The sequence below is a fragment of the Molossus molossus genome, unplaced genomic scaffold (assembly GCF_014108415.1).
Source record: "Molossus molossus isolate mMolMol1 unplaced genomic scaffold, mMolMol1.p scaffold_m16_p_12, whole genome shotgun sequence".
NCBI classification, from domain to species: domain Eukaryota; kingdom Metazoa; phylum Chordata; class Mammalia; order Chiroptera; family Molossidae; genus Molossus; species Molossus molossus.
Genome location: NW_023425347.1, coordinates 88,674,756 through 88,699,927, shown reverse-complemented (window position 1 = coordinate 88,699,927; position 25,172 = coordinate 88,674,756). Strand labels below are relative to the sequence as shown.

The 25,172-nt window shown below is 44.0% G+C and overlaps 2 protein-coding genes across 3 annotated transcripts in view; both read right to left on the bottom strand.

Annotated features, from left to right (window-relative positions):
* Positions 1–1,299: 1,299 nt before the first annotated feature.
* FUCA1 (alpha-L-fucosidase 1) lies at positions 1,300–17,099 on the bottom strand. The gene is made up of 8 exons (XM_036257163.1): positions 16,681–17,099; positions 14,086–14,220; positions 11,863–12,000; positions 8,870–8,975; positions 5,942–6,142; positions 4,359–4,546; positions 2,271–2,370; positions 1,300–2,046 (listed from the first exon to the last, which is right to left on the bottom strand). The coding sequence occupies exons 1-8, from the start codon at positions 17,061–17,063 to the stop codon at positions 1,906–1,908; spliced, it is 1,392 nt and encodes a 463-aa protein (XP_036113056.1). The 5' UTR covers positions 17,064–17,099; the 3' UTR covers positions 1,300–1,905.
* A 4,319-nt stretch (positions 17,100–21,418) lies between these two features.
* Positions 21,419–25,172, bottom strand: part of CNR2 (cannabinoid receptor 2) — a 37,736-nt gene continuing 33,982 nt past the window's right edge. For both annotated transcript variants that reach the window (XM_036256597.1, XM_036256598.1), the window contains one exon: positions 21,419–23,645. In XM_036256597.1, coding sequence (XP_036112490.1) covers positions 22,518–23,600 — 1,083 coding nt within the window. In that variant the 5' untranslated portion in view covers positions 23,601–23,645 and the 3' untranslated portion in view covers positions 21,419–22,517. The remainder of the gene's footprint in view (positions 23,646–25,172) is intronic.

Sequence of the window (25,172 nt, the reverse complement as noted above, 5' to 3'; positions counted from 1 at the left end):
CTCAGGGAGGACCTTCCCAGCCGATGTGTCCTCCTGATTTTTATCTGCCACACATGGGTGTGGGACCAGGCCATCCGCTCCCCCGTCCCTCCTACCAGTCTCGATGTGGCTGCTGCTTTAATTCCGTAGTCGTAGGACTTCCATTCAGCTTGATTTCAGGCAGTTCTGAAGGATGGTTGTTCTGTAGTTTAGTTGTAACTTTGATGTGGTTGTGGGAAAAGGTGATACCGCGTTTACCTACCCGCCATCTTGACGGGAAGAAAGCTATAGAAAAGTCTTATAAGAGTTTATTTGAGCCAAATTTTGAGGACATGCCAGTAAGCAAAATCTCAATGGACTGAGTAAATGCACTGGAGGATGGCAGTTTTGGGTCTTATTTTATACATTAGACTCAAAGAAGAAGCTATAAGGAGGGTTACAGGAAATGAATTGGTGGTAGATTAAGGAGGCAGAGAATGGATTTGTCTGTTTTTCCTTTTGGTGTCATATCCAAGAAGTTATCGCCAAATCTGAATCATGAAGCTTTTGTTCTGTTTTCTCTGGAATGTTGTTTCAGGTCTTACATGCAGACAGTTCATCTGTTTTGAGTTAACTTCTGTATGGTGTCAGGTTAAGAGCCTAACTTCATTCTTTTGCATATGGATATCCAATTTCCCTGGCACCATTTGTCAGTTTCTTTCCTCCAAGTTTTTATGGTTCTTTAATTATGCTACCGACATACTATATAGTCCATACGATACTTCGTTGGTATTTATATTTATAAATGTTCCATATGTGCTTGAGAAAAATATTCCTGAAGTTGAGATTTCTAAATATATCTATTAAATAAAAAAGACATAGAACACTTGATTAGGTCTATCGCAGTTTAAGTGGCTGAACTGGTAGTCAACTGAAAAGAATGGTACTAGCCCTGACTGGGTGTCATTCTGTACACCAAAAGGTTGCCCGTTTGACTCCTGGTCAGAGCACATGCCCAGGTTTTGGGCTCCATCTCTCCAGTAGGGGCATGTAGGAGGCAGCTGATTGATTTTTCACTCTCACATTGATGTTTCTCTCTCTCCCTCTTCCTTCCTCTCTCTCTAAAAAGAAATACACACACACACATACACATGTGTGTGTGTGTGTGTGTATAGAGAGAATGGTACTAGAAGTGAGGAAAAGAAAAACCAAAGAAATTAACATTTTTTGTTCTGCATTAAGGAGACGTGGCCGGCCCTTTTAAAACACAGAAACATAAAGCTATAAGCAGTCCATATAGAAACTGAGGGAAGAAAGCTATCACATGTTTTTATGGTAGAAATCATGTGACATTAAACTTTATTTATTTGATCATATTTTTAAAAGCAGGGCAGAATAACATTCATTTTCTTCATTATATCACTGTACACAGTCTGAATTTCAGAGTCCTTCATTGGCTTTGGAAATTTCTGAAGAGCTATTAGTCCAGCAAGCCTTTTCTTTTCCCTCCAGGCCCCCCTGCTCTGGAGTGCTGGTGACAACTGATGCTAAATAAACAGCATGTGGTTGAGCTTGCCAGGCCTTTAAAGCTCTTCCCATAGGCAAGAAGGTGAATTGGCTTATTCTTTATCTGAAGTCATTAAGCAAGCCAGTTATCAGAGAATGGAGGGAAGGTTCCATTGTAGATAATTTCCAAAGTTAGGAAAGAATGAATTCAGAACTTCAACTGTTTAGTTCCTTCTGCTGATGAGAGAGAGATGCTAGCAAGCTGGTCTCAGATCTCTGATCCACTGAGACATCAGAGTAATGTACTCAGTTCCTTTGATTAAAATATGTTGGAAAACCCATCGCTGGGTAGAGAAGAGTAGTTTATTACGATGATGGTACTGTAAGAAAATCAAAACAGGGAACAGAAGGCAGTGCCCCTTTCCTCTTGAACTGCAATGATCACTCCACTCCTGTCATCTTTATGGTCCAAGCAAACTCAACTGGTAGAGCAGAGGGTGGTATCTGCGGCAGATAAATCAGGAGACCTCCATGTGGATCTGTAGACCACTCCAGATCTTTCTGGATTCCCAGCATCATTACCTGAAGAAAGCAAAAGGCAACGGAAAAAACATGAATGCATTAATGAGGACAGAATACGTCCTGAACATGGTGGAAAACAACCAAGCTGGGCCAGGGAAGGGAAGACAGCCTAAAAGGAGAATGAATATGGGAGAAACCTGGGGGAGGAAGGAGGAAGTAGAGAAGACCTGCCAAGTACTTTAGAAAAATTTACATCTCTGAAAGAACTGACTGAGGCTCTTTACCTGTGTAGTGGAGGTTGTTTTGGGGGATTTAAGGCTTAACTCTCCATTTTCTGGCCAGTTCAGAAAAATGGCATAAACAGCTGATCCTTTTGAGGTATACCTGGGAAAAAGAAACATCATTGTGAAAGATACCTGGCTTGTTACCCTGAGACCTAAGATTATTACATATAGCTTTTATACATTCCCCTTTCTATTATCTACCAATTCCAAGACCTTGTGTCTGCCACTGATACTAGGAAGCACTAATAACTCAATAGTTATTAGGCCTGTGGGAAGAAAGCAGCCTCTTTCTGGTGATATCTTCTGTTTTCCCTCTATTGGGTTGTACGTTTTCTTGAAAAATTTTAAACTCTTAAACTAGTTATTTCACACTGAAGCTGCTTGCCTTATTATTAAAATATTTTTCAACTCCCAATCCATGTGAAAACACCAGAGGACATAACACGGGCAAGATGTGCAATGAAGACACATTGTTATTCTGAGATTTTGCCACACTTAGAGAAGGGGATGAAAAACCCTAACCAGAAGCTCATCAGAAACAGAGAGATGATTGTGTGTCCCCTGATCCAATGCCCTCCGCTCTATGGTATAACATTAGCAGATATCTTTTTATTTATTTACTTAATTTATTTATTTCTTTTCCTCACCTAAGGACATTTTTTCCATTTTTTGTTCAGATAGAGTGGGAGGGAGAGAGAGGAAGAGGAAGAGGAAGAGAGAGAGAGAGAGAGAGAGAGAGAAACATTGACGTGAAAGGGACACATCGAGTGGTTGCCACCCACACAACCCAACCAGGGCCGGGGACAAACTGCAACTGAGGTACGTGCCCTTAGCGGGAACTGAACCCGGGTCTCTCTAGACCGCAGGCCGATGCTCTAACTGCTGAGCCAAGTCGGCCAGGGCTAGCAGATATCTTTTATTAAACAAACTGTAGATGCCTGGCACTCTGCTGGAAGTTTTACCTACAATATTTCATTTTACCTTCACAACAGCTCTAAAAGTTAAGAATCATCACCCCACCCAGCCAGTGTGGCTCAGTGGATTGAAAGTTGTCCGTCCATGGACTGAGAGGTCCCAGTTTGATTCCCAGTCAGGGCACATGCCAGAGTTGCAGGCTTGATCCCAGTGGGGGCATACAAGAGGTAGCCAATTGATGTTTCTCTCTCACATTGATGTTTCTATCTCTCTTCCTTCCTCTCTCTCTTAAAGAAAAAAATCAATTAAAAAAAAAATCATCACCCCCATTTTTCAGTTGCAAAAACTGAGGCCCATGCTCAAATAACCAGATCCACAATTCCAAGTATGAATCATAGCTTCTCCATTTACTAGCTTTGTGATCCTAGGCAAGTTATATTACTGCTCTGGGCCCTCTTTCTCACTTGTAGTAAGGGGATAATATCAGTATGTATCTGGTGGGCTTACTGAAGGGAATGAATGGGTGGAAAGAATTTAGAATGGAGCTGCGAACATCGTAGTTGTTACACAACTATTAGCCAGTACTATTTTAGGAAGATGGGGTAAAGTGTCAGGTAAACTGACTGATGCTTTTTTTTTTTTAATTCTCACCCGAGGACATTTTTCCATTTTTTGTTCAGATAGAGTGGGAGGGAGAGAGAGGAAGAGAGAGGGAGAGAGAGGGAGAGAGAGGGAGAGAGAGGGAGAGAGAGAGAGAGAGAGAGAGAGAGAGAGAGAAACATTGACGTGAAAGGGACACATCGAGTGGTTGCCATCCGCACGACCCAACCAGGGCCGGGGACAAACCACAACCAAGGTACATGCCCTTAGCGGGAACCGAACCCAGGTCTCTCCGGACTGCAGGCCGATGCTCTAACAGCTGAGCCAAACCGGCCAGGGCCTGACTGATGCTTTTTGATGCTTTTTACACCAAGCCTATCCCTGCCCTCACTAGTCAAAGATATCTTGGTAGCTTAAGCCATAAAATGGGGTACAAATAAATAGCAAAAGAACAGTTTTGGGGTTTCTTCAAGATGACTTCCAGTGTGACTTTCAACTTTATGGACCCAAGGAGATGCCGGGTCAGGATGGGCTGCCGACCTGCTGCCACACACAACAGAAGACAGGACTCACCATACAGATTCGTTCTTTTCCAGCTGTACCCTCCATGGTTGAGAGGCGTAGATAGCCTCCCCACTGATGCTCAGCCACTTCCCAACAGCAAGCAGCCTTTCTTGGAAGATGGGAACAATCAGTCCATCTTTCGTTGGCCCAATGTTGAGAAGATAGTTTCCTCCCAAACTGACTGTCTGAACCAGTTCCTGGAGAGAGGAGAAACAATGAAATCCTAGCAATGAATTCTAAGCCTAGCATAATGCCTAGGACACACAGATACTAAGAGAAGAGAAAGAATCTAGGGCACCTTCTCTCCTTGCTTCCTGACTGTCCTTTACCCTTTTGAAAATACTATATATTTTTGTCATTGTAAAATCAAGACAGGATTGTGTAAGAAAACAGAAAAAGCCTGCTACAAGATGGAGAAATAATTAACTTGAACTCCAGGGAGTGACCATGGGCACGCCCCGGTGAGGCTGCGCCTCCACGGTGCCGGAGGCAGTGGGAAGGCTTATGTGTCAGGAGCACAAAGGACAAGCAGGAAAGCTGAGAACAAAGCGCTTGGCCGTGAAGGGATCTGTAAAGTGGTACAGTAGCCCCCTTATGCACGGTTTCACATTCCATGGTTTCAGTTAACCACGGTGAACCGCAGTCTGAGACTATTACATGGAAAATTCCAGAAATAAACAATTCATAAGTTTTAAGTTGCATGCCGTTCTGAGTATATCACTTCATCTCATCAAGTGAGCATCGTATGATCTCACATCATCACAAGAAGGGTGAGAGAGTCTATAGTATAGTCAGATATTTTGGGGGAGAGACCAAATTCATATAACTTTTATTACGGTATACTGTTATAATTGTTCTATTTTATTAGTTGTTGTTAACCTTTACTGTGCCTAATTTATAAATTAAACTTTATCGTAGGTATGTATAGTATAGGAAAAAACAGGCTTTGGTTATCCTTGGTTTCAGGTATTCACGGGGCGGGGGGTCTTAGAACATATCCCTGAGAATACGGAGGGACTAATGTATATTCTTCAAGGCTCCTAAAGTAGGATGTACATGTGTTTACTTGTTTACTCTGACCTCAAACAGTTGTTTTTCAAGGTGGTCCCCCAAAATTAGGGCTATATACAGAAATTTTTAAAAAGGAGATTTGTTACTGTACCCCAAAGACACCACACCAGTAACTTTTTGTTTCCTTTCCGTCTTTTTCCTATGCAATTAATTCTATATAGCTTTGATAATATGTAACTTATTTTTTCACTCAACCTTCTAAGCATTAACCCATATTACAATCATAAACATTTTAATGGTTAAGGACAACCTCCAAATCTACTTAACTGTCCCTTTATGGTTACAAGAAATTGAAACAACCCATTCGTCCAACTGCAGATAACCCTGGGAAGAAAACATCTGTATATAAAACTTTCCTCTGGAATTATAATAATTTCCTCAGGACAGGTTCTTGGAGTCTGTCCAATAACCCAAAAGGGCTTTGTCAACCTGCATGTTCACCCCGAGTGTTTCCACCGCGCTCAGTTAGCAGGCTAGTTTGAAATGGCAGCTGACAAACAGCTAACTCACAGGTGTCTTACCGCAATGATCTCAGATTCATCTGCAACATCGGAGATGGACATGGTGCGACGGTAGCCCCAGGACCTCTTGTCGATGGACGTACACATCTCCCACTTGTGATGTGGCAAACTCGATGGCTGGAACTTATCTTCACAGTTGTAGTATCCTCCATGGTGACAGGAACAGTTAAAACCCCATCGGTCATTCACCACTACCTCATCCTGCAGGGGAATGAGTACTGGATCATCAAGCGCAAACCCCTTATCTTTCTCACATAACACAGTGTGATCAATTAAGTCTATTTGGAATCAAGGAACAGACTTACTCCAGAGCAGTAGTTCTCAACTAGGGGCTGTTTTGCCCCCGAGAGGAATTTGGCAAGGCCTAGAGACATTTTGGGTTATGACAACTGGGGTGTACTACTGCCTAGACATCTAGTGGGTAGAGGCCTGGGGCGGTGTTAGAGTTTTTACAACATAAAGAACAGCCTCATCACAACAGAGAACACTCAACCCTAAATGTTAATCGTGCTGAGGCTGAGAAAACCTGGTCAGGCGACTGCGTTAGAGTTGGAAGAGCCACTATTTCATTAGAGGGGAAATGGAGAGAAGACTTGCCAGAGGTCATATCCCCAGGTAGTTTCGGAAAGCTGGGACTATGAATCGTATCTGCATCCAGCCCAGGACACTTTCCGCTACATGACCCAGGTAAAGAAAGTCCACAATCAAAGAGAAATCATTACATGAAATATCTAAATGTAAATGTTTACTACTACTAGGAGGCTCATACTGGGGTTCCTAAGGTGAATAAAACACAGTTCTTGCCCTCCGAGATCCAGTGGAGACTAGCCGAGGAGACATGTGTGAACAATTATAATACGACATCACATAGGAGGTAATTATTAGGGATTGACATAAATGGGGAACACTGACCCAGGATGTTTCTTAATACTGCCAAGAAAGAATATACATTGTCGGGAGCCAAATTTAGTTTACATTCGACCAATATTATTATGGGCCTAACTAGGCCAAATGCTGTTCTCAGGGTTAGGGATACAGCAATAAACAGACCCAAACCCTTGCCCTTATAAAGTATAAAGCTGACCTTTCAGTGAGAGAGACAGATAATAAACAAGGTAGCCCAGCCGGTGTGGCTTAGTGGATTGGGTATAATCCCGTGGACTGAGAGGTCCTGGTTTGATTCCCAGTCAGAGCCTGGGTTGTGGGCTAGTTCCCCAATAGGGGGCGTGCAGGAGGCAGCTGACAAATGTTTCTCTCCCTTTCTCTCCCTCTAAAAAAACAATCAGCCCTGGCTGGTTTTGCTCAGTGGTTAGAGCGTCGGCCTGTGGTACTGAGAGACCGGGGTTCGGTTCCCGCTAAGGGTGCGTACCTCGGTTGCAGTTTGTCCCCGGCCCTGGTCAGTCGTGCGGGTGGCAGCCACTTGATGTGTTCCTTTCACATCGATGTTTCTCTCTCTCTCTCTCTCTGTCTTCCTCTCTCTCCCTCCCACTCTACCTGAACAAATAAATAAATAATAAAAAAACAATCAACAAAAACATACTTTAAAAAATAATTACTAAACAAATAAACAATATAAATAATATCTGGAATATGTTAGAACAGGTACGTGCTAAGAGAAAGAGAAAGCAGGGAAAGGCATGCAGTGTGATGGGGAATGCTATTAATAGACAGCTATTATGAACAACTATTATGTAATTTTAGATAGGGTGGCCAGTGACCACTAAACAGAGGACCTCTGAGTGGAGACCTGCAGAAAGCACAGGACTGAGCCATGTGGGAACTACAGACAGAGGGAACAGTAAGGAGCAGGGGCTATTTCTCCTAAAAATGCTCTCCTAATGTAACTATCACTCCGAAATAACCCTCTTTCCTAATGCATGAGAAAGCACTCAGAACACAAGTGGGAAACCAGGGTCTGCAGCATCCTACCCAGGGGTCCACAGCTGAGCCACCCCAGTGTGAGGACCCCTGGCGGAGAACCATGACACTGTGCCACTAAAAGTCCCCACACATTTTCAAATTAAGAAAACCACTCTTAATTTGTCTGAATTGGTCATATGGGATCTCTTTCCTTTTTCTTCTCTTTCCATTTTCTGAGTTTAGTGACAGTTACTAGTTACTCAATAAGAGGCTTATCAATCTACCAAGATAGCTTAGTTTAAACCATTCTTAGGATTTGTAACATTTAAAAATTTTTCTATAGCAAGGATTAAGATTTCTGCTACTTTGTAAGTGTACCAAAATATAAACTGTAAATGGACAGCTATTATGCAGTGTAATAGTGTTGACGGGGTGGGGGTAGGGAAGGAAGACAAAGTTCCCTCAAGAATCTGGATATAAGGGAAATTAAATTTCCCCTTGAGAGTTTAACTACATAATAAACAAAGAGTAGATGAGGTCATATATATCTGCATTTTACTCCTATCATTTAATTTTATTTGTTTGGCCCGGTCAGTGTGGCTCAGTGGATTGAGCATTGTCCCATGGACTAAGAGATCCCGGTTCGATTCCTGGTCCGGGCACATCCCTGGGTTGCAGGCTCGATCCCCAGTGTGGGGCATGTAGGAGGCAGCCGATGGATATTTCTCTCTTTCCCCCTTTCCCTCTCTCTAAATAAATCAATAAAAACATATTTTTAAGAAATAATAATTTTATTTGTTTGGTATATTAATTTTAGCAAGATTTAAACCTGTGTTGTCAAAACCAAGAATTATAGGAGAAAAATAATGTTTATACTTCAAGGAAGGGGAAAATAGAATTAAAGGAGAAATCTTTAACATGCAATAAGTTCCGGGGTCCCTACCACCACCACGGTGATATTACTATTTATTATTGCTGCTGTCATCATTGTTGTTATTACTCCAGATCTTGCTTCCTTATACTTTTATCACAACAGATAAATAAGAGATAAGTCATACAATCACATACCTTGACTGGGCTATCACTGTAGAGCCAAGAAAGAAAGTCTGTAGAGTTCCAGTAAGTATCAGGACTTTCCCAGTCTCCATCAGACCAAATCAAGTCAGGCTTATACCTGAAACACATGCAAGTAGAACAAAGTTTATTACATGAATCCATTCACAGTAAAGTCTTATGAACAATTTTTTGCAATGAATATTTAAAAATCAACCTTCTCCCATTTTGAAAGTACCATAAAATTACCACAGTGCAGAGAATGTGGAAAACTAGAGACAAAAACAATCACACACACACAAAATGCCTCTTGTTCTTCTAATCACTGTTTAATACACAGCATTTTGATATATTTCCCTCTAACCTTTTGTTTTAAATGTCTTTTTAAAAAGTAGAATTGTAATCAGTATTATACAATTCGGTCTCCTTACAGCAACTAATTTCAACTAAAAGAATGGAGCTCCATGCCGTGGCCAGTTTGGCTTAGTGGTTAGAGTGTTGGCCCGTGGACCGGAGAGACCCACGTCCGGTTCCCGCTAAGGGCATGTACCTCAGTTCTGGTTCGTCCCCACCGTCCCTGGCCCTGGTCAGGTCGGTCAGGTCATGTGGGAGGCAACCAGTCGATAAGGCTCTATCATATGGATGTTTCTCTCTGTCTCTCTCTCTCTCCCTCCCTCCCTCCCACTATATCTGATGATAAATAGAAAAAAAGTATCCTCAGGTGAGGGGAAAAAAAAAATGGTGCTCTCCAGAACGATAAGATTAACGTTTCTAAGATTTTTTTATTGAGTTTTAGAGAGGTGTGTGGGGAGAGAGAAACATCCACGTGAGAGTGAAACGTCGACCAGCTGCCTCCTGCATACCCTTTGCCAGGGATCAAGCCCTTAAGCTGGGCATGAGCCCTCACCAGGAATTGAACTGGCAACCTTTTGGTGCATGGGACAATGGCCAACCAACTGAGCCACACCAGCCAGGGCAGGTTTCTGTATTAAGAGCTTGAACTATTCCACTCAATGCATTTTAGACAACTACCCAGCGCTTTGACCTAAAAGATTTGTAGAAGCCCGAGCCACACCTGCCCCTTTCACATGTTATTACTCTGAGCCCAGTGAGGTGTGAGTGTGAGTATATGCCTATTAGGTAAGCATTGTTAGTCCCACTTTAGAAAGCAAGAATCTGATGCTCAGCAGGGCAATTTGTTTTAGGTGAAAAAGCTTGTAAGTAAACAAGAGCTTGAACTCAAATGTTAATCCGCCTGTTGCTAACTCCTATACTGTACCCATATTTGGGACAGCAAATAGACTCCAGGAAAAAGACTGCCTGTTTAAGAGGCAAAACAGCCCAGCCGGTGTGGCTCAGTGGTTGAGCATCAGTCCATGCACAAGAGGTTGCTGGTTCAATTCCCAGTCAGGATACATGCTCAGGTTGTGGGCCTGGTCCCTGGTGGGGAGCATGCAGGAGGGGCCAATCAGTGTTCTCTCATCAGTGTTTCTCTCTCTCTTCCTCTCTCTAAAATCAATAAAAAATAAAATAAAATATAAAAGGCAAAATACAGCAGAGTTCGTGTTTTACTGTGTACAAGAAACTGTATTAGGCATTGTATAGTCATTACATCATTTGTTCTTACAATGATCCTATGCTGTATATTATCCTCATTTCACAGATAAAGAAACAGAGATCCAGAAAGATTAAGTAGTTTATTCAAGACCACATAACTCGTAAGAAAAAAAGAACTAGGTTTCAGATCTGTTCCGTCTGACTCCAAGCCTATGCTGTTCTCTTAAACTGTATTACTTCCTTAGAGAAGTCATCTGGATGCAAGGAGTGTCCAAGTCCCCAACCCTCTTCTAAATGAGAGTCAAGCTAGTTTGGCTCAGCGGTTAGAGTGTAGGCCCACGGACTGAAGGGTTAGAGGTTCGATTCCCAAGGCATGTACCTGGGTTGGTTTGATCCCCGACACTGGTCTGGGTTGTGCAGGAGGCAACAGATAGATGTCTCTCTCTCATGTCGATGTTTTTCTCTCTCTCTCTCTCACTCCCTCCCACTCTATCTGAAGATAAATGGAAAAATATCCTCGAGTGAGGATTAAAAAGTAAATAAATAATAAAATGAGAGTCCAGGCAGAGATGGCTCCTCTTATGTGATAAAGATATAACATCCCTCCAGGAGCCCCCAGGTGCAAGAAGAGCAAATTAGGAATAAAACAAGGTGAACGAGGTGAAGACAGAGTGCAAAGTGAAAGCGATCATTTTAAGAATATCAATAACAGCTCTGGCCGGTGTGATTCAGTTGGCTACATGGGTTGTTGTCCCATGTACTGCAAAGTTGCTGGTTCAATTCCAGGTCAGGGTACATTCCCGGGTTGTGGGCTCGATCCTTGGCTGTCAATTCCTCAGGTCAGGATGTGGTGGGAGGCAGCCGACTGATGTTTCTCTCTCTCTCCCCCTCTCCCTTCCTCTCTAAAATCAATAAAAACATATTTTTAAAAAAGAATATTAACAATAATAATACTTATTCTGTACCAGGCATGGTGACAGATACTTTTCACATACTACTCTGAGCTCTATAAGAAGCCACTGTTATCCCCACTTTACAGTGAGAATGTGAGGCTCAGAAGGGTGATCTGGTTAAGGCTTTGTAAGGAACACCAGCCAGGATTCAAATGTAAATCTGCTGGATACCAAATCCTAGGCAGCGTCTAGGGTCCTTTAGACTCTGTTGCCTTTCCACGGTCCTGAAAAAAAAAGTCATGCCAGGAGGGAACTGCAGTTCTGACTTACTACCATCCTGGGTTCTGTTTGATTGTCTCCAATTTATAAAGGTAATGTGACCACATTACGGGAGGTTTGAAGAGTAGGAGGAAAAATATATTTGTCTCAATACAACCATCACTTTTATCATTCTAATGTCCTCTAGATTTTTTTCATATTCCACCTTTTCTCCTTTACCCCCAACTTTTCTGATTTCACTGAGAATAGTCATAAGGCCAAAACATTTCTGTGTTTTACCTGTTCACAAGGTCGTAGAGCTCTGGCATTGTTTTCCCAGCGACAAAATACTGTGTTCTGAAGCCATTTTTCTTATCAAGTTGGTAGAGTGGATGGAACCATTCGAACAGTGAGTGATAGAGTCCATAGCGTATGTTTCTTAAATAGAAAAACAGGACAGCAACTGTCATTAAGCAAAGAATAAACAGTTTAAGAAAAATCAGTGGCAGCATTTTTATATCTCAGTGAAACTCACCCATAGGACATGCAGGGGGGGTGGGATCCAAAACCATTAACTTAAATGATCTCTTATCATTCAATTAAAATGATTGGGTTTACTATGTTTTTGATAGTACACAAGCTACCTTTTCTACATAAATATCTTAAAAAAATTTTTTTTTGTATTGTATTTTAGAGAGAGGGAGAAAGAGAGACAGAAACATTGATGAGAGAGAACACTGACTGGCCACCTCCTGCATGCCCCCCATGGGCCCATGTACTCTGATCGGGAATCGAACCAGCAACCTCTTGGTGCATGGGATCAACGCTCAACTACTGAGCCACACCAGCTGAGCTCTACATAAATATCTTAACATCAAATGTCATTTTAAACCATCTTTTGACTTTTAGGTTGATTATTTCAATAACATATAGTCCATTTAAAAAAAATGTTTTCTGCTGTGGTTGGTTTTGCTCAGAGGTTAGAGCGTCGGCCTGCGGTCTGGAGAGACCCGGGTTCGGTTCCCGCTAAGGGCACATACCTCGGTTGCAGTTTGTCCCGGCCCTGGTTGGGTCGTGCGGGTGGCAACCACTCGATGTGTCCCTTTCATGTCGATGTTTCTCTCTCTCTCTCCCTCCCACTCTATCTGAACAAAATATCAAAAAATGTCCTCGGGTGAGGATTAAAAAAAAAAAAGTTTTCTCTGTCAATTATAAGAATACACATTGTAGAGATATTGAAAAATAGAGAAAAGTATAAAGAATAACATATCCAAAATCGTATAACTCAAATATAATCATTAGTAACATTTTCCATGTAGTTGGAATGAATGAAATATAGGTTTATTGTTTCATTTACCTAAGACTGCCTAATAGTTTTTAACATACCCAAAGGGAAATGTGGTTAAAGTGACCTATTTTCATACACAAGAAAGCTTGTTTTGAGTTAAGACTGGTGATACACTATGATGCCAGTAAGAAGCACGGTACACTGTAATGGCACAGACAGGGCAGAAAGTCATATGAAGTTGTTTCATACGATTTTGGAACTAAATAGATACAAAGAAGATAAAAATCAAGTATCCTAAAATCTGAATCTACTCAACACCTCAGAGTTTTACAGCAGGACTATTACCTAAGCACATCATCGGGAAACTGAATCTTGAACAGGTGACAGGAGTCAGCACACACTTTTTTAAAGGGCCAGATAGTACTTTAGGCTTTGCAGGCCTTGTGGTCTCCACCCTAACTCTAAAATTGTAGCTTGAAAGCAGCCACAGACAACAGATAAAAGAATGGGCATAGCTATGTTCCAATTAAACTTCATTTACACAAACAGCTGGCCTGCCCCTTAAATAGGACATCAAGTTTACTAAATCACAATAGAGCTGAGACTGGGCATGGCACATATACCACTTTTCCTCCTTGTAGGCAAATATGCTTGGAACTCCAGGGTACAGAACCAGAAAACCTGCATTCAAATCCCACTTTTGCAACTTCCTAGCTCTTTGATCTGGGGTCTTAAGTGGCAAATACCAGGGAGTGTTAATTAGAATCAACCCAGTGGCTCCTTACTTTACTTTTTGCTGCTTTAACTGCTTTTTTCAGTTCCCTCTTGATCTATCATTTACCCAAACCTTCCCTGAATGCCTGCAAAGATCTGTGTTGACAGCTAAGGGGACACAAAGATGAGAGACTCAGTCCCTGGCATCCATCAGACACTGGAAAAGGACCTGGGCTGGAAGGCTTTCCAGAAAAAATCCTTCTCAGAGTACAAATGAGCCATTGTAGTCTATGCTGGGTATACTTCACCCAACCAGACAGAGCCATGAATTTCTCTGATGGTGTCACCTCTGGTCACATAAAAACTGCCAAGCATCAAACACTGCTAATTCAAAGGCCATAAGCCCTTCAGGTTACTTGCTAAATGCAATCTTAGAAAACACACACGAGTCGAGAAGGTACGGTACACTGGATGGCTGCTAGATCAAAAGCTATGATGGATTAACTGCGGCAGACACATACCTCTTCCGGATGGCTGTTTCCAACTCACCAACCAAATCACGATGGGGCCCCACATCCTTAGAGTTCCAGTTCCAAGACACAGGACTTGGCCAGTTTGTGAAGCCTTCGTGATGCTTTGTTGTCAGGACCACATACCTGCAGACATCAAGACCATATGAACAAGCGAAGTGGGCAGTGGGCCATGAGCATGAACTTACCCTGCATGACTGAGGCTTTGGAAATGGTTGGGAGAACTGGCTGGCTGAATGTGGAGAGGAGGTACAGTGACCACTTAAGGTGTCTTAAGACCAAAAATCGAAGCAGGCAACTCTACAGAATATATCAGAATTTATTACAGGGTAATTTACTTACAGGGATGCAGGGTCAGAGTGGACAGACAACCCTGGCAGTCCTGCACAGCTTATTCTCCACTGCTCTCAGAGATTACAGCAAACGTTTGCTAGGATAGCTGAACTACTAATGGCTGACAAGGCACAGGGACAGAGAATGCAGTACGAGCCAGGAACCCTACTTCCTTAGGATGGACAATTGCTTCGAGTTGACACTGACATCTAGGCTGATATTTGTCTTGGCTGCTGTACCATTCTGGCCTTACTGACAGGAATCTCTATGATTACATTCTACAGGCTTACAGAACACAGTAGTCATTACCTATAAGGCCTGATAATGTGGCCAGGAACAGTTAGCTTGGTCAAAGTTAAAGATTGAATAGAGAGTGGGGGGCTTACAAAGATGGAGCCGATGTTCACATCAGCATCTGCACAGTCACCTACAGGAAATGTACCTGTGTGAGTTGTAGCCACAACTCCCCATGGGTATTGCTCTGGGAATGGAAGCAAACTTGAGGGAGCCACAGTCCTTAGTTCCCAGCCAAGGAGGAAGCTCAGAGGGAATAGACGTGTGCCTTAGCTCTCTCGGCCTTCAACCCTACTAGGAATTAGTGATTAGCTCTTCTTAATCCTTTGCTCTAACGAAGAAAAAAAACCTCTACTAGAAATAACAAATGATAGAAAAGTAAGCTATTTGTTATCAAGCCCACATGAATTACCTCTCATTTACAGAGGTGACAAAGGTCCAACAGAGCTGGGGAGGAAAGGTAAGTGGTGAAATAATCACCAAGTCACTCAACATTTCATCTGCTTTTATGCCCCCCCCCCCCAAAAAACCCAACAACAACAACATGAGATAATTTAACTACTGGTAAGGATGGGTAGCTCAAAGACTTTAGGGGCCAGATAGTATTTCAGGCTTTGTGGGCTATAACCCTTTTAAGATGTAAAAATCATTTTCATCTCAAGGAACTTACAAAAGCAAGCAGAGGACCAATCCCTCTAGCCATGGTATGCTGACCCTGGTGTGGAGCCAAGATTTGGAGTCTAGGACATCAGTTCCCTTCCTCTATCTGGGCCAGTCACCTGGTCCATGAAATAAGGGATCTGGACAAAGGATGTTTCCCAGATTTTAATCTGTTTTTTTTAATTTTTAAATTATGGATCTCTAAGACTCCTAGAAGATAGAGAACACCTGTTCTGTTTATTCCACTCTATATTCCCAGACATTTAATGGCAAACACTAAATGTCAGTTGTAATTTCTTAGTACAGGAGATCTCAAAGTCCAAGAGAAACTAAAACCTGGACGATGACTGAAGAGACAAGGGTGGAAGTCTGTTCTAAGCCAGGAGCCAGGAGACCTCCCAGTCTCCATGCGTACTCTCCTCCAACCTGCATCCCTCCCAGCAGCCAAACTAATCCTTCTAGAAGCTGAGAGTAACCATTCACTGACTTAACTGGCCACACACTGCCCTCGAGGATTACTCTTTCAGGACTGGATCCAGCCTTCAACAACCTCATGCATGGGTGCTGGCCTCTCTCTCTCCCCACCCCAGCAGGCTACATGCTACACTTTCAGTTCTCTTGCCTCTCTCGGACCCCAGCGGGCTACACTTGAAGTTCTCTGCAAGCTCCAGCAGTTCTCAAAACAATTCAGACATTTCTTGCACATTGAGCACTGTCATGTGCAAGGCATCGAAAAGAGCAGATAAATGATAATCTGTACTGCTGCCCATATACAGTGCACACGAGAACTCACCTCCCTTCCCCTCTCGGAGATATTAAAGCTGAAAGGAAGGAATACAATCTTTTTCCAGCCACGGAAGGAGGCTGCAGGGAGGTGAAATGCTTTGGTCAAGTTCACTGTTGACCTAGGCCCAGACTCCATACCACTGGCTTAAATCCTGGAATCCTGATTGTCTTGTGGTCCTGGAATGGACAATGAGATACCACCTAGCTCCAGCCTCTCCACACACAGGTGTGGACACTGAGGGCTTTCCACCCACCACCTCCCTGAAACTTCGATTTCCTTCTAATTCCCAAACAGACGCACCTTCTCCTTATGATCAGGCAAGCCACATTCAATTCTGCATCATTCAGAGGACAAAACACATGACCTGGGGGTATTTTAAGTCAGACGGATGGCTGTGCGACCCTGGGCAAGTCGCCTCGCCTCCCGCAGCTCGGTCCCCACCAGCCCGAGCCCGCTCCCCCTGCTCCGGTCCGGGGCGCAGGCGCTCGGCCGGCACCCGCGGCGACACTCACTTGGCCCCGGCGGCCTGGAAGAGGTCGGCCCAGGTGTCCGGGTCGAAGAAGCGCGCCGTGAACTGCGGCGCGAAGTCAGCGTAGCTGAAGCCGGGCGGGTAGTTGTCGCTCATGAAGCGCTGGTACTGCGGCAACCCCTCACCCTTCCAGTGCCACCAGAACCACTCGCTGCCCCAGGCCGGCACCGAGAACACGCCCCAGTGCACGAACACCCCGAACTTGGCCTTGTCGAACCAGTCCGGCAGCGGCCGGGAGTCCAGACTCGGCCAGTCCGGTGTGTAGCGGCGCTGAGCCCCGGGCGCCGACTCCGCGGCTCCGAGAACCAGCAGCAGCAGCAGCTGAGTCCCCACCGACCCCCGCGCCTGCATTTCCGGGGACCACATCTCCGCCTTTCCGCCTCTCCGCCACCACCATCCCCTCTTTACGCGAAGGTGCCGGCGCGGGCCGCGGCCCCGCCCACCCTAGCTCGTGATTGGCTCGGAAGGGAAAAGGGGCGGGCAGCCCTGGCTGCTCGGCTATCGAGTCTCTTCCCTTCTGGGTCCCGTCCCGCTTGCGCCCTCTGGCGCTTAAAGGGAGAATAATACAAGGAGGTGTTGAACGCTCGCTGCTGGTGGTCAGCTGAAAACTTGATGAAAGACTTCATGGCGGGGTTCACTCGTGGGGACTGGAAAGCCCGGTGTGTGCAGAGAACTAAGAGTGTATTTTGCTGTTGGGAGCCATAGGGGACTTTTTGTGCTGTAGTACAGAAGAGCAAGCCTGGAGGCAGGAATACCAGATGCAAGGACATTGTAACAGTCCTGGTAGAAATAACAAGGCACAATAATGATGGCAGAATCATTATGAGGAGGGAGAACAGTGGGTGCTGAAAGGGGAAGAGCAGGTGTGACTTTGCCTGTCTAATACTGGCTTTGGGAATTCTGAAGCCATTCAAAGAACTTAACATCTCATTGGAAAAACAAGACCCATGTACATACAAGCCACCACAAAGGAACGATTTTTAGAATAGTAGGGTAAGAAAATTAAGAGCTCCAGGCTCTACAGCATAGGGAACATAGTCATTAATATTGTAATAACTATGTATTGTCCTAGAATTATCAGGGGACTTCATAAATTATATAACCACTATGCGTACTCCTGAAACTAATATAAGTAATATAAACTAATATAAAATGATATTGAATGTCAACTGTAATTTTAAAAATTCTTTTTAAAATTAAAAGAGTCCCAGGCCCTAGGAGTACCTGTGTGATCTTTGTCTGGTGGGAGGTCACCAAGTCCCCTCAATCCATACATCCTGTGCAATCTCAGACAGAGGTGAGGCCATCGGGTGTGGGACGTATAATGACCCCAAGAGGCACAGCCAATCCCCACATATCAGTGAGAGAACTGCAGCATGTCAGAGTTGTAAGGGACTTTGGAGATCCTCTGAGATCCAGAGAGGGGATGGAATTGCTCAAGATCATGCAGCTAGTTGGAGTCAGAGGGGGACCAGAATCCAGGTCTCTAGATGTGGAATCTAAGCCTCTCAACATGCTGCTTCTCTGGGAGGGATCAGAGCCCACGTTGACAGAATCAAGTACTTCCTCATGCTAGGAGTGGTAAGGATATACAATGGCAGCTGCTGTTGTATTTTTCTAATCTTTTTTTTCTTCCTCTGTAAGGTTATGCTGAAATATTGTCCAAAACAGTAAGCACAGACACCTTAAAAAAGCACACACATCCATCTTCACATACTATCTAGTGATCAGAGTAGTGGTCTTTGATGTTACAGAACTCATTTTGGGGAAGATGAAATGGGACATTGTGATCCTCATTTCTCCTTAACCTTGTGAACATTAATAAACAGAAACCTCTTTTAAAAGAAGTCAGGAGGCCCTGGCCGGTTTGGCTCAGCGGTTAGAGCGTCCACCTGCGGTCCGGAGAGGCCCGGGTTCGGTTCCCGCTAAGGGCATGTACCTCGGTTGCAGTTTGTCCCCGGCCCTAGTTGGTCGTGCGGGTGGCAGCCACTCGATGTGTCCCTTTCACATCAATGTTTCCCTCTCCCTCTCTCTCCCTCTCTCTCCCTCCCACTCTCTCTGTACAAAAAATGGAAAAATGTCCTCGGATGAGGATTAAAAAAAAAGAAGTCAGGAGGACAGAATAGAGAACTCTCATTCACATGTGACTCAATGCATACTACTAACTCCAATAGGAAGAGACATATTTTGCATCTACAATAGGAGGTGATACTACATTACTACCTGAGCATAGGAAAGAAAAGATTCCTCCTTGCTCTGTAATAGCTCAGCCAATGGGAAACTGCCATAACTCAGCCAATGAAAAATCACTAAACTTTGAGAGAGAGGGAGAGGGAAACATCATATGAGAGAGACAAATTGATTGGCTGCCTTTCACACTTGCCCCAACCAGGGCCAGGATAGAACCTGCAACCCAGGTACATGCCCATGACTGGGAAGCGAACCCACGACCCTTTGGTGTGTGGGTCTAACCACTGAACCACGCTGGCCAGGGCTCCGATGGACTCTTCATTTACAACAGCCACTCTGAAGTCCATCAAAGAGCAGTCCCCTTCTTTGTTTCTCTAGATTTGAGCATGGTTTACCATTAGATCGCAGGACCTGAATTGCAATTCTTTGTTGTTCCTGAATAAACCCATTTTGATGGAGAAATATCTGGCTGTCTATTTGTTAAAGGTCAACATCCTTATAACCAAAATGCAACCTGCAGGAATAGGTGAGAGGCACTGTGACAGAGTGGACAATATTGGAAGTTGGGAAACTAGGTCTCTTGCACTAGACACCACATCGTGGGGTCTCCTTGGGCAAATCTTGTCCACAGTCTGGTCCCATTTCCTCATGTAAACAATGAGGGCAGTTCTCAGTGATATCCAGGGTCCCTTGCTCCCTTGCTGTCTTCATTCATAAACTCTAGCTCTTCACTTAAAGCCGAAATAGGAGATTGTGAAAGGAGAGAGGTAGAAAGTGTGAAAGTGCATTTAAGCCAATGATTTTTAAACTCTGTATTTATTAAAGAAATATTTACTGACACTTTATGTTAGGCACTTGGACATTTTCTTTGCTAAAATAAAAAAAGACATCCCCCCAGTTGAATAAAGAAAGGCATATCGCAACTTTAAGGAACCACAAATTGACCTTTAAAATTATTGCACTTCAGGTGGGTTCAGTGGTGGCCCCCAGAACTTCATGTCTACCCAAAACCTGTGAATGTTTTTGTAGATGTAATTTGTTAAATTAAGATGAGATCATAGTGGATTAGGCCTTAATCCAATGGTTGGTGTCCTTAAGATGCCAAGAGACAAAGCGGGTGGGGAGGCTCTGTGTGCAGACAAAGGCAGAGACTGGAGTTATGTTGCCACAAACCAAGGAACCCCAAGAGCTGCCAGAAGTTGGAAGGCAAGAGAGGATCCTCCTCTTGGCCCTCTGGAGGGAGCACGGCCCTGCCAACACCTTGATTTTGGACTTCTAGGTCCCAGAACTGTGAAAGAATCAATCTCTGTTGTTTTAAGGCACTTAGTTTATGGGAAATTGTTACAGGAAACTAATATAGGGCATAAAAGGAAGTACATTGAGAAATAATGATGATTTAAGGCTACAGCAATGAAGTAATGAAGTCTAACATTACTTTTTTTTTTTTTAAGCAGATTTTTTTTTCTTTATTGGTTTTAGAGAGAGAGGAAGGGAGAGGGAGAGAGAGATAAAAACATCAATGAGTGAGAGCATCAACTAGCTGCCTCCTGCATGCCCCCCACTGGGGATTTGGCCACATCCTGGGCATGTTCCATGACCGGAAATTGAACTGGCGACCTCCTGGTGCATGGGTCGACACTCAACCACTGAGCCACACCAGCTTGGCTAACGTTACTTCTAATCAGGCTGAATTTGACTGAACTAGTTTGAGGTTAGTGGTCAGGAGAGTAGGCTTTGGAGTCAAACAGAACTGGCTTGAGAACCCCAGCTCTGGGTACATATTAACAGTGTACCCAGGCAAGTGATTTTGTCTCTTAGAGGTTTCCTTATCTGTAAAGTGAGGATACCAAATCCTTATCAGGTTATTGTGAAGACCAAGCGAAATACCTCATTTAAAAGTACTTAGCCCAGCCCTGGCCGGTTTGGCTCAGCAGTTAGAGTGTCAGCCCACCTCAGGCTCAATTCCCAGTCAACGGCACTTACCTCAGTTGTGGGTTCAATCCCTGGCCCGGTCAGGGTTTGGGGGGGTCATGCGGGAGGCAACCAATCAATGTGGCTCCCTCATATCAATGTTTCTCTCTCTCCCTCCCTCCCTCCCTCTATCTAACCCCCCCCCCCAAAAAAACCCAATGGGGAAAAATATCCTTGGGTGTGGATAAAAAATACTTAGTCCAGTGCCTGGCACATAGCAAAGACTCAATAAAAGTCAGTCAGCATTTGTGACCAGAGTACCTAGTAGGTCTGCCCTACCTAAATTTGCCTCAATTTATCCTTACCACACGACTTTGATGATTTCTTTCTTTGTACCACCCATAGTTATTTTATATATTTATTTATTTAGTGGCTCTCTCCCCCATCAGAATGGAGACTGCAAGCTTCATTAGACAAGGGCAGAGTCTCCTTTATGGCTGGGTATCCAAGACCTAGCACAGATCCTGGTATGTATTTATGAGATGGGTAAATGAGCGAATGAATAGTGGGCACCTTGTCTTATAAAGTATTAAATAAAGACACGTTTAATCATCGTCTTTCCTTTTATTCTGTCTTTGGTCTCAAATAATTGTATTAGAATTTCTTACAATCCTCCTGCCACCAACGATTTCTCTTGCCCACTGTTTTGGGGCCCTCTGGTAGGAACTCAGACTCCTGATATGTAAAATACAGTGTCCTGGGATCTTCAAAAGCGTCGGCTCTATTCTTGCTGGAGATAATGGACTGTGGGATGTCAGCCCTGGGCTCAGCCCATCATAAAGGAATTTCCCCCGCTTACTGTTTGCTCTGTTTATTATTTGTCATAGGGGTGTGGAGGAGACAAATGGCCTGAACTGAGAGTGAATGAGAATAATTTGGGGATTTATAGAATCTTTGTGAATATCTTCCTTTTTCATGGAATTGGGTTAGACTGGGACGCTGCCTGCTTCCAGTGGTACCACTAAAAGGACTTTACAGGGTCCATACAATTCTTTGAAGATTTTGTGTCTCAAGTGATCCCAGCCTCTGTGTTCCCCAGAGACCTAAGGGGTCACAGTGGCTGTGAGTGGGGATTATCAGGAGTCAAGGAGGGCCACTGTCCTAATAACAAGATGCCCTTAACTGGAGGGTTGTCAGTTACCTCGGACAGAGGTGGATCAACACCCATTATCCTCATTGCATTATGGTTCTTGGTCCTCAGTGGGATAGGGTGACCTAGAACCAAGAAGGCCCTAACAATTAAGCAGTAACAAGGGCTGGCCAGCCACCCACCCATACCCTGAGATCTCTGGAGAATAATCCATTTTTCTCAGATGTCCTCTGAGCCCCTCATTGTTGAGCCTGAAGACCCCCTCTGGCTCCTGTGGTCGCTGGAGAATGCAGGCACTCAGTCATCTTGTTGAGGTTTTCCTGACCGGACGTGCACCAAGCCCGTCCCCTGTGTCTTGCCTCCTGCTCACCTCGCCACTCCTCACAGGCCTAGCTTTCTAACAGACTGTGCGAATAGGCATGACCAAGGTACTTTCATCAGCAAAATGGAGTGTGTCGAGGCCTTTGGGGTTGGTTCAAGTAAGGTGAGAAGGTCAATACTGCTCTGTTTCCTCCAGGGAGTGAAATGATTTCTAACTTGACTTGCTTAAAACTCTGAAAGAGGCCATATCAGGAATCAGAGGGGTATGGACCTTGGGAATCTGGCCACTGCGTGACTTTCACATCAGCCTCTGTCTCGGTGACTGAGGACCTCGGGATTTCTTCTTGCCCTTCAGGCACATGGCTTCTCAGGTGTCTCTTCCAGAAGGCCAGGCGATGGTGGGCAGAGGAGCGGATCTCCCCACTCCTCAGGGCATAGATGACGGGGTTCACCATGGAGTTGACAAGGCAGAGCAAGGAAAAAAAGGCGAAGACCTTCTTGATTTGGTCACTTAGAGTGGTGGTGAGGCTGTAGACCATGAGGGTTAGTACCGGAAACCAGCATATGAAAAGAACAGCCAGCACCACCCCTAGGGTCTTGGCCAACCTCACATCCAGCCTCATCCGAGCCATTCCTGGCACCTGCCCATCCTGGTGCTCAGCCAGGCTGGCTACGTGCTGATAGGCCTTCCAGAGGACGTGCCCATAGGTGTAGATGATGCCAAAGAAGAGGATGGTGATGAACAGAAGCCAGCCCAGCAGATAGTTATTTGGAATCATAGGGAACAGCTCAGAGCAGGGACTGGGACAGCAAGTCCATCCCATGAGGGGCAGGTAGGAGACAAATGCTGAGAGGACCCACATGATGCCCAGGCTCACCAGTGCCCTCTCCCGGGTGAGCAGAGCTTTGTATGTAGGTGGGTAGCACAAACAGAGGTAGCGGTCAATGGCGGTCAGCAGCAGGCTGCCTACAGAAGCTGTGAAGGTCATGGTCACGCTGCCAATCTTCAGCAGAAAGACAGCCTTGGAATCCTTGCCATGAAAGACGTGGAAATTTACGAAGTTGCAAGCAAAGACAACACTGGCCAGGAAGTCAGCCCCAGCCAAGCTGCTAAAGAACAGGTATGAGGGCTTTCTGCGAAGCCGGTGGGAGGACAGGATCAGGCAGAGCACAGCCAAGTTCTCCAGGGCGCTTAGCAGGCCCAGGGTGGTGCACAACACCGCAACAGCGATCTTTTGCTGACTGCTCAGAATCATGTAATCCTTCAGGGGGTTGAAATCCAAGCCATCCTTGGAGCCATTGGCTGCCTTCATCACCAAGCATGTCTCCATGGAGTGAGTCCTTCAGATTCTGCTGGGCTTGCCAAGAAGTCTTTACTGTAGTACAATGAGAAGAAATGAGTCTTTTTCAGTCAGCACAGTAATGACCTCACACAATCACTGACGCTAGCCAAACCCTTTATCTGTGCAGATGGATAAGTTGAAATAGCAATTTACATTTTGTTCTCTCTACGTTGCCTTTTTTCCATTCTAGAGGGGCACTAGGTCTGCTGTGGTTGCCTTAGGAGAGGTGTATGGGAATTCAAGAAGCAGAAGTGGGTGGCCTGCAAACTTTTTGGCCTTTTTTTTTCAAAAAGACTAATCCTAAGACTTCTCTTTAAAAGTAAGTAAATCTCCAATGGTCTAAAATCAAGAGGAAATCAAAACCAAGGAAAAAATGAAATCTAGAGTGATCATGTGGAGGGGTTTTTCCGCATTGGTGTTTTGTTTTTTTGTTTGCCAGTTTTGGTAAGTAAGATGCTGAAGTTTAAGCAACTATTTAGGGATGGGAGGTAAGACTTGGGCTTCATACTAGTAGGGTTACCAGATAAAATATAGGAGTCCAGATAAATTTCAATGTCAGGCAATAAATCATTTTTTAGTATAAGTATATCCTAAATATTGAGAGATTAAAAAAAATAAATCACCCAAATATTATATGAGACATTATTAGATGTTATTAGAAAGCGAACTCAAATTTTCTCTAGAGGAATATACTTTCTATCCAGATCACACAAGATTCCCACATATACAGGCCCATGGAATTTGAGCTTACAATGCAAAATTACAAAATGTGTAAGGGAACATGAACAGGAGTAAGCAGAAATATCAGACAGTAGAATTAGAGTCCCAGGAACTTCATATAATTCTTGGGTATATGATATAAAAATGTTTAATATTATTAAATGATCAAAAACACGAGTACATAATGAATGACTGGGAAGACCTGAAAAAAGAATCAAGTAGAATTTTGGAAGTGAAAAATAAAGTCACTGAAACAAACAAACAAACCCTTAGCCCGGCCCATATGGCTCAGTGGTTGAGTATCGACTCACACACCTAGTCAGGGCACATGACCCAGTTTTGAGCTCCATCCCCAGAAGGGGGCGTGCAGGAGGCAGCTGATCGATGTTGATGTTTCTGTCACCCATGTTTCTCTCTCTCTCTACCTCTCCCTTCCTCTCTCTCTAAAATCAATAAAAACATTTTTTGAAAAACAAATGAACAAACCCTTAAAGGTAGGTTAAAGAACACAAGTCTCGTTGAAAAGCATTGATCTGGAAGGCAGATCTGAAGAAATTTCTCAGAATGCAGCACAAGGAAATAAAGCTATGGGAAACATGGAAGAGAGCTTAAGAGACATGAAGGATTGAATAAAAGCTTTAAATATATCTCACTGGAGTTTCAAAATGGAAGAATAGAATTGGTGGTGGGCATTGTGGAGGCAATATTTAAAGAAATAATTGGAGAGTTGGCCAGCAATCACAGGGAACTCCAAGCAGAATTTTATTATTTATTTATTTATTTATTTATTTATTTTAAAAAATGTTTTTATTGATTTTAGAAAGAGATGAAGTGAGAGGG

Bases quoted from the DNA above. Each gene is read 5' to 3' on its own strand.
- FUCA1 (XM_036257163.1), bottom strand. From the start codon at position 17,063: ATGTGGTCCCCGGAAATGCAGGCGCGGGGGTCGGTGGGGACTCAGCTG. The intron at 6,143-8,869 runs GTATGTGATTGT...ATTCCCCTGCAG, and splicing joins ACAGTGATAGCCCAGTCAAG to GATGAGGTAGTGGTGAATGA. The intron at 4,547-5,941 runs GTAAGACACCTG...TCCTCTCTCCAG, and splicing joins ATGAATCTGAGATCATTGCG to GAACTGGTTCAGACAGTCAG.